General features: G+C 43.3%; 1 protein-coding gene across 1 annotated transcript in view; it reads right to left on the bottom strand.

Moving 5' to 3' along the window:
• The window catches only part of LOC106576044 (synapsin-3), a 151,880-nt gene that overhangs the window by 63,323 nt on the left and 78,430 nt on the right, over positions 1–10,127 (bottom strand). Inside the window, exons 5-6 of the mRNA XM_045699696.2 lie at positions 1,096–1,252; positions 465–554 (exon numbers count right to left, since the gene is read on the bottom strand). Coding sequence (XP_045555652.2) covers positions 465–554; positions 1,096–1,252 — 247 coding nt within the window. The remainder of the gene's footprint in view (positions 1–464; positions 555–1,095; positions 1,253–10,127) is intronic.

Below are 10,127 nucleotides of genomic sequence, written 5' to 3'. Positions count from 1 at the left end.
GCTTTAGTGTCATGATGCCCATAGTGTTGCACTGAGACATAACAATTATTTTGTTATAGCTACTTTGAGGACAACATTCTATAAGTGGTCTGTGTTTTCGCTGCCTGAAGTACCATAAGCTCAATTGATGGGGATTGGAAACTACAACCAGAGAAAATGAAGTTAGGCATGATGGGCAACATTAGGAGCTGCACTCTGGCTGAGACATTTTACTAATCAGCTTGAAGGTTTGCACGTGGCGCCACAAGAAATATTTTGACCCAACCGCTTACTTTCTCACTGTTTCCCGCTTTTTCCCTTGTGACACTTGTCTACCCCAAATTAGAAAGTGTCACAAGGGCAAAATCAAGATTATCTGAAAACATAGAGTTCATTCATTCCGAGTGCTATGTCTATATGAAGATGGTAACGCAGTAAAGAGGAACACACATTATAAACAAACAGTGTGTCAGGAAGGTGCTCACCATCTGTGTGTGGTTGGGGTAGAAGGTCTGTTCGTTCAGTGGGAACTTCTCTGGGCCCAGGGAGTGGTAGAGCTTAATCATGTGGGAAAACTGCAAGCAGAAACAAAACACAAGACACTATTCTATAGTAGTTACTGTATATAGAAGGCAGGATAGAAAGTGTCTTATACTACATCTGTAGTTATCTGGAGAAGAAAAATAACTGACACCTTGAAAGCTGAATGCAGCCCTATCCATTAAAAATGTTTTAAGGTAGAAACGTTGACCTTTAAAACATCCAGAAATTGTGAGGTAAGTTCTTCAAGGTAAGTTCTGGTATGTTTTGTCTACTACCGCCAACATGTTTTGTCTGGGTTCTAAAGACTGTAGCCATGGTACAAATGTAACTTGGCCCGGCTCCAGCTCCAGCGCACCTTGCCTGGACACCTCTCTGCTGTTAAAACAGGGTGAATAATAACGGGTCTTACTGGAGGCCCCTGGTCTGGCTGTTTCAGAAACAGGTGTTATGGCTCCTTTTAATAGCCCAAATAAATCAGTCTGCGGCGGCCGCTAAGGGCCTCTTTATGTGGGGTAAGATGGGGGGTGATGGAGGGAGGAAAGGAGGTAAGGAGGCAGGTTGTGGATCACGCACCACCCAGGGTTTGCTGCAAAAGTTGTAGATGGAGAGCAGGGAGTTGATGCTGGCGACTCCCCCGTATTGAAGGCCAATCACCAGGCTCCTGAAGTCTTCGCCCGGAGTCATGCTGTAGGCATGCTGGCGAATCAGGACAAAGTCTGGCTTGAAGGATCTGGAGAAAGACAAAACAAAGTGGGACATGAGATAACGGAAACCAACAACATTCTTCTTTGCTGATGACAAAGGTAAAGTAAAAGTAAGGGCACATTCTACCATCCTGACTTTCACATTATCTGCTTCGCCGATTAACAAAACATTGATACAAACGGGAAGAAAACATCTGTACCACTGGGCACACACTAGTTGAATTAACATTTACACGTCATTTCAATAAAATTACGTTGAACCTACGTGGAATAGATGTTAAATTGACGTCTGTGTCCAGTGGCGTGTGCCTCATGGACTGCTGATGACACCGCATTACACTGTGAAGACAGCCGAACTGTTGTCAGTAGGGCATTTTAGAGACCTGGATATTTGTTACGAATTTATCTTTAGCATATATATTAAATTACAAAGATTGGTGCATGCATACTGTATTTCATTACTGACTTTGTCACTCAAGTTCCAGACTTCAAGCAGTCGAACTACAACGACAGTAGCCATCGTAGAGCCTTTCCAAAGTCCAACACAGCAGCTGTAACTGCTCAGGGCCCAGACCGATAGTATCTGTCACCGCATTAACACGTTAAGATTACAGGCAGCTCACTATTTACAAGGAGGAAAAAAGCTCCATTATTCAAAGGCCATAGGAGGAGGGCGAACAAAGGAACGCTGGTCAGAGTCAGAGAAGCTAATCTTTTTGGACCATCTATCCAATTAACGCAGCCTAATCCCTCTCATTACAAACTGTTCTGGGAACAGGGCCAAGTAACCCATCAGGGACCCGGGAGGATTGTATCACATCTTGCTATGATTAAGATAAAGAGGGAGAAAATTCCACTCTTTAACTGAAGGCAGGTATGCAGCAATATGTCCCCCCCAAAGGTTCATTCAGCTTAGATTCGGGTAGGTTGGCTATCTTGGATGGATCTGTGCTGGCTGGGCTGAGGGATGTAAATTAAGTTCTCTTTCAAATGGCTGTTAACTGTTCTGAATGCTCTGATTGTAATTTACAGTTTGGTGAATGGAACCATTTTGATGCATTCGGCTAAATTCATTGCTTCAGCCTGACAAGTCCATGAGCTGTTGAAAGTTATTTCCAATAGACTTAAGCCATTTTCAAGAATCAATGTCTAGAAACCTCTGGCAAAGGTACTAGGTGTTGATTGAGTTGAGATTGGTGTATTACATTTTTTGTCATTTATGAGTGCATACATTTTTATACTTTTTCCCCATGGGAATTGAACCCACAACCCTGGCATTGCAAGCACCATGCTCTACCAACTGAGCCACACGCGCTGTAACCATATTGTCTCCAATACTATCATTCACCCTCTCTCTCACACACACACACACACACACACACACACACACACACACACACACACACACACACACACACACACACACACACACACACACACACACACACACACACCTCTGGGCTGGAGAGCAGCCATCTGGTGCAGCTTGTGGACTGAGACAGTAGCCAGACTCACACTCTCTCGCTCAAACACACACACACACGCGCACACACGCGCGCACGCACGCGCACACACGCGCACGCACACACACACACACACACACACACACAGTCACACACAGTCACATGCACACAGTCACATGCACACACTTGGAGCCATGGAAGTGTTGCTTATGTAAGACAGCCGACCTGAGGCACAACTCAGGACTCAGTGAGAGCTGTCGTGGTCACGGCGACACGAAGGCTACAGCTGCTCTCTTTAAAAGTGTTGTTGTGCTCACTGCTCAGCCTAGGTGGCAAACGACCAAGGGCTCACTGCACACTGCTCAGCTACAGCAGTGGCACTGGACCAAGGGCCGATCTATTTCTGCATCGGTTTATTGAGGGACAGACTGATACAAACCTCGCTCATACCACGTCGAAGTGCCCACATCACATGCACTGGTACCTGACGCACCAGGTTTGTTGTTTTGATATAACTTCACAAGAGTGTACAAGAACTATAAAGCATCAATAACGGCTTATGTGAGCAGCCACAGGCGTATGCTGCATACACCTATCTGTACAACTTATTTACTGCTCATCATTAACATAGAAGTGCAAGTTGTGATGATGTGACTGTTTTTAGCCAGGCTACAGCTAATAGCAGCATTGCCCTATAAAGCTACAGCATTAACACGCTTATTCCAGCCATTAACTTTGTTATCAGTTTCCTAAATCGGAGTCCTTCTGCCCGAGTAATGCTCCCTGTGGGTTGTGGATCACGTCAAAGCTGTGTGTTAAATGTATTTTGTGCTTTACAATCCCAATCGCTCAGGCCCAATGGTGATCGCTTCACTGCCAATATGCTAATGCACCATTTAAATTGTTCATCAGTGTTGCAATAAAAGGGATGCTTAATGGGGACGGAGATGATGATGCCGAGATGTGAGGTAGGGATGTCCTGTATTTATGTAGAATTGAAGGTTCTGCTTTGTAATAGCCAAATGGAATTGGGTTCCACACACACACACACACACACACACACACACACACACACACACACACACACACACACACACACACACACACACACACCTTGTATTTATTAGGGATCCCCATTAGCACTCTTCCTGGGGTGCAAACATATTAAAGAACTTACATTACATATAAAACAAAATATGAAACAGTACATCATTTAACATTATTACATCACTACATATCTACAATACAAAATGTTTAATACCACCAACAAAATCACAATGTATGCGTATGCATGTGTCTGTACCTTTGTGTGTGTCTCTTCACAGTCCCCGCTGTTCCATAAGGTATATTTTTACCTGTTTTTTTTATCTGATTCTACCGTTTTCATCAGTTACCTGATGTGGAATAGAGTTCCATGTAGTCATGGCTATACTGTATGTAGTTCTGTGCACCTCCCATAGTCTGTTCTGGACTTGGGGACTGTGAAGAGACCTCTGGTGGCATGTCTTGTGGGGTATGCATGGGTGTCCGAGCTGTGTGCAAGTATTTTAAACAGACACCTCGGTACATTCAGCTTGTCAACACCTCTTACAAAAACAAGTAGTGATGAAGTAAATCCACTTTGAGCCATGAGAGATTGACATGCATGTCATTAATGTTAGCTCTCCGTGTACTTTTAAGTACAGCCGTGCTGCCCTGTTCTGAGCCAACTGCAAAGTCCCTCTTTGTTGCACCTGACCACACTACTGAACAGTAGTCTAGGGCCTGTAGGACTTGCCTTGTTGATAGTGTTGTTAAGAAGGCAAAGCAGCGCACATGAGTCCATGCCATTGTCACTACTACTGGGCGTCTTGCTAGTGCATGTTCAGAGTTTGTTAGAGTTCAGTTGGCTTTGATGGTAACCATGGCAACTGCCTTAAATTGCAGCAAACTGTGGGACAGGATTTATTGGAACATTTGCATTAATGAACTTGGCTTTACCCCTTACTTCCGTAATTGGGTTTTCAGTGTAGATGCCGTTTCTGTGTTGAATCGGGGAGCAGATTGTCCCCGTGTGTGCTACTGGGGCAAGGATGTAGGATATTATCATCGTGATAAACAATCACATTTGTGGCTATGGCTGTTTTCATCAGACCTTGAAGCATGTCAGGGGAGGGAGACAACCAGTCAAACACGACAATCACCTGCCATTCTATTCTCTAAGTAAATTTATCTTCCACATCTTTGACCTTTTCATTGACTCCTCTGGGAGATCTATTCTGAATTGCAATGCATGTACATTTATCCTTGTAATACCCTCTTGCCAGCCTCAAAGGTCTGCTGGTAGAGTAATCTCCATCCAATCTGTCTGACTCAGGTTGATAAGGGTAATACGGTGCAACCTCACAAAGTGTTCCACAAAGGTTACACGTGTTGACTGCTGCGCATTGCTCAGAACAAGAGGACATTGTGTCATTGCGCACCCGTTTGGTCTACAGAGAGCGTACCTAAGGGACAGCTATCACCACACACCAAGACCAGACCAGCTTTGATGAATGATGGGAAGGGAGAGTGAGTGAAAGAGAAACCAAGAGAGAGAGAGAGAGAGAGAGAGAGAGAGAGAGAGAGAGAGCGTACCTACAGAAAGTGAACACCCCAAGCCCAGCTTTGAAGAATGGATGGAGAATGATGGGAAAGGGAGAGTGAGATAAAGTGAGAAAGAGTCTTGCAATTTCCTCCACATTTCAATGGTTGTATTTTGGCAAGGCTTCTTTGAAGCAAAGTAAGACAGACATTCCTCATTATTCGAAGTAAAGTAAAACATTCTGGTTTCAAACAATTATACTGCCTCAAACTCACAATGTAAAGTGGTTAGTGTTGCGCTGATAGCCTGCCTACCGTTGACTTTCGCCTATGCACTCGAATGGCGGATGGGAGTTCAGATTGAGAAATAAAAATAGCTCTTTTTAATCGCAGCCATCAAAAAAAACAGTTAACACGTGATTGCATTTAGAATTGTAATTTGTGGATGGACTGAGAAGGATGGGAAAGGGTGGGGAGAGAGAGGAGTAATAAAAAGAAAGGAAAAACAGAGAGACATGATAATACATTTCATTATGTTCAAATTAAAGAGACGCTCCATTACTTTTGTATACTTTTTAGCCAGTAGTTCTGAAAGTAGCACTCACAAACCAAAAGTGGTACCCAAAAATGGTGTACTGTGTCACATACGTAATTACCGATACGTGCACCACATCATTGCTCTCTCTCTCTCTCTCTCTCTCCTCTCTCTCTCTCTCTCTCTCTCTCTCTCTCTCTCTCTCCTCTCTCTCTCTCTCTCTCTCTCTCTCTCTCTCTCTCTCTCTCTCTCTCTCTCTCTCTCTCTCTCTCTCTCTCTCTCTCTCTCTCTCTCTCTCTCTCTCTCTCTCTCTCTGCTGTGTCCACTGAGCCGTTGCGCCCACCCTACAACTTCATTGGATAACGCTGGGCAGGTCTCTTGCTAGCTGTCACTCAAATGTGAGGGGCTGAAGCTCATTGGCTAGAACTTGTGGGGGGGAAATGTAAAGAAAATATTGCAGCACAGCTTCAAGAAAACAGTCGCTTTCAAACTTGGGTTTTCGTGGCTAATTTAGGTAAGGCATTCAATCTGCTCATAGATTATCACATTGACACATCCAAAGCAGGACGTTTAAAAAAAACTTTCTAAGTCGCCAAAGTACCGGAGCATGTCTTTAATAACTACAAAGAAAAATAACGAAGTGAGGGACAGAGAAAGAGAGAATGATTCCAGTAAAATATGCATTTGGGAGAGGAACATGTTATGGACCACTTGAACTATTCTGAGCAGCTAGGGGAGCGGTTGTACTGTAGCTAGCAGTCACAGTCACGATCCCAGACCCAGCGCCACCAGCTGGGTCTGGGATCGTGCTCAGGACCATGATGGGCGGTGGCGCAGTCATGCAGTCAAGCCTGCCAGTAAAGACCACTGCTCTGGCCACGGTCCAGTGAGGAATGCATGCAGAGCTCCTAAGGAGCACCAAGGGTCAGAGAAATGGTGAATACACCCCCTACCATGGCTAGACAACATAAGACATGCACTGAGTGTACGAAACATTAGAAACACCTGCTCTTTCAAATCAGTATACAGTCCATTCGGAAAGTATTCAGACCCCTTGACTTTTGCCACATTTAGTTAGGTTACAGACTTGTTCTAAAATGTATGGATTTTTTCCCCCCTCATCATTCCTCATAATTTTTTATAATTTATTAAAAAAATACAAAACAGAAATATATTTACATAAGTATTCAGACCCTTTCCTCAGTACTTTGTTGAAGCACCTTTGACATCGAGTCTTCTTGGGTATGAAGCTACAAGCTCGGCACACCTGTATTTGGGGAGTTTCTCCCACCCTTCTCTGCAGACCCTCTCAAGCTCTGTCAGGTTGGATGGGGAGCGTTTCTGCACAGCTATTTTCAGGTCTCTCCAGAGATGTTTGATTGGGTTCAAGTCTGGGCTCTGGCTGGGCCACTCAATGACATTCAGAGACTTGTCCCGACGCCACTCCTGCATTATCTTGGCTGTGTGCTTAGGATTGTTGTCCTGTTGGAAGGTGAACCTTTGCCCCAGTCTGTGGTCCTGAGCACTCTGGAGCAGGTTCTCATCAAGGATCTCTGTACTTTGCTCCGTTCATCTTTGCCTCGATCCTGACTAGTCTCCCAGTCCCTGCCGCTGAAAAACATCCCCACAGCATGATGCTGCCACCACCATGATTCACCGTAGGGATAGTGCCAGGATTCCTCCAAACGTGACGCTTGGCATTCACGCCAAAGAGTTCAATCTTTGTTTCATCAGAACAGAGAATCTTGTTTCTCATGGTCAGTGTCTTTAGGTGCCTTTTGGCAAACTCCAAGCGGGATGTCATGTAGAAATCTCAAAGATGATCAATTGAAACAGGAAGCACCTGAGCTCAATTTCGAGTCTCATATCAAAGGGTCTGAATACTTATTTAAATAAGGTATCTGGGTTTTTTTATATACAGTTGCAAAAAAATCTAAAAACCCATTTTCGCTTTTCATTATGGGGTATTGTGTGCAGATTTATTTAATCCATTTCAGAATAAGGTTGCAACGTAACAAAATGTGGAAAAAGTCAAGGGGTCTGAATACTTTCTGAAGGCACTGTAGATGAAGGGGAGGTTAAACAAGGATTTGTAAGCCTTCAGACAATAGATTCTGTATGTGCACCATTCAGAAGGTGAATGGGAAAGACAAGATGTAAATGCCTTTGAACAGGGTATGCAAGCAGGTGCCAGGCGCAATGGTTTGACTGTGCCAAGAACTGCAAAGCTACTGGGTGTTCAACAACAGTTTCCCATGTGACCAGGAATGGTCCACCACCCAAAGACATCCAGCCAACTTGACACAACTGTGGGAAGCAATGGAGTCAAAATGGCCCAGCATCCTTGTGGAAAGCTTCCGACACCTTGTAGAGTCCATGCCCCAACGAATTGAGGCTGTTCTGAGGGCAAAAGGGGGGTGCAACTCAATATTAGGAAACTGTTCCTAATGTTTTGTTCACTCAGTGTAGTGGGTAAGATACATAGTTAATTCAAGCAGAAAATGTGATATTCGATCTACATGACAGACGAATTACGATGTGTCTTGCAGCTAAATGGTGATTGCGCGGCGTTGGCGGATTCTGATACGAAGACGAGTCCCTCAAGTGCACTTACACTGTTAATATGAAAAGCATCCGATGCGAATTGCGGGGCAGGAGCGAGGCAGTGATATAGCACTAGTAAATGACCTATGGCAGAAATGGAAATTAGTGTTATGAGTTAGAGTGGTTTAGAGGGACCATTTGTATTCATGAAAACTTTATAGAAATTGGCATCATTCCTCATTCTGAGCTGAAAAGTATTTGTATTAAAGCCTGGTGGTGCTTTTGGGGAAAAAACATCTTCAGGTTTGTTAAGACCATGCCTGACTTCAGCGTGTCTGTCTGTGAGATGGATTTATTTGCTCTGTTTTAAGGTAAACCCGTCTGAGGTATTAGGTCTGATTGAAGTACAGTAGCAAGGGTCTTTAGCGGAAAAAAGGTGATTCAATTGTGTGTGTGCATGCGTGTGCGTGTTTGTGTGGGTGCGCATGACATGTCTGTCTCAATTCTGGGGGTCGATTTTAGTGTACATTTATGAGGTAAACGCTACTTTACATGTGTGTGAACCTGTGTGTATACAGAGTGAGTGTGTGTTTAGGCCGACATGAAACCTCTGTGTGGTTGGGCTTAGTTCAGTAACCTCCACCTGAGGTAGTTTAAGGAGAGCCAGGCCCCGTGTGTGGACTCAGACGCACAACCCTGTCTGGCTGTGTAGGGCTGGTTATGGGATAGATTATTAGGAAAGAATAACAGACAAGTATCTGCTAATGCAATCTCCCTGCACCATCTGTGAGACTGGCTGCAGATCTGGGGGGTGGGGACAGGGAGGAATGCAGAGGGAGGACGGGGCCATGCAGTCAGCCACGACAGGGTTTAGGGACTCCCTTCCACTACCTGTCTACTACAAAATAGTATAGCTCTGGATAAGCAAGGTGGTTTGGTATTCAGTTCCGGTCTTGGCGCAACACCTACAATACTTACCTGTTTTTACATTTGTATGTACACTTTGTAAATCAACACCAAATCTACAGAGACAATTTGTTCTGGTATCTGGAAGTGTTCAAGGACAGTGAAATCAACATGTCTTCAGGTATAGAGGAACTTATCTGTACAATTGAAGAGATTCATTCTGAAAACGCTATATATCCATTTTCAGAGATGTTGGTAAATTAGCTTTTATTGTTTATAGAGAATGTTGTGTTCTCACTATCTAATCATGGCATAGGGTTGTTCAATGACATACATGCATTTGTTTAAAATCACTTGATGGTTTAATTTCAGAGTTTTTTTGCAAAATGGTATCAATTCGCCTTACACTCAGAAAAAAAGAGTAGTACTGCTAGGTTTTACACAGTCAAAGGTAACAAATAACTACATTTTTTTATAGTGTACAAATGATACATTTATATATAATGATATTATAATTTAATACAGTAATATGAGATCTGTATGTAAAACATTTACATTTCATATTTTAGTAATTTAGCAGATGCTCCAGTAAGTGCATTCTTTGTGAGATAACAATTTTATTTGTCACATACACAGATGTTAATGCGAGTGTAGCGAAATGCTTGTGCTTCTAGTTCCGACCATGCAGCAATATCTAACAAGTAATCTAACTTAACAATTTCACAACAACTACCTTATACACACAAGTGTTAAGGAATGAATAAGAATATGTACATAAAAATATATGAATGAGCGATGGCCGAACGGCATAGGCATAATGCAGTAGATGGTATAGAATACAGTATATACATATGAGATGAGTAATGTAGGGTATGTAAACATTATATAAAG

The sequence above is a fragment of the Salmo salar genome, chromosome 17 (assembly GCF_965601325.2).
Source record: "Salmo salar chromosome 17, fSalSal1, whole genome shotgun sequence".
Lineage (NCBI taxonomy): Eukaryota > Metazoa > Chordata > Actinopteri > Salmoniformes > Salmonidae > Salmo > Salmo salar.
This window is presented reverse-complemented; position numbering and strand designations above follow the sequence as displayed.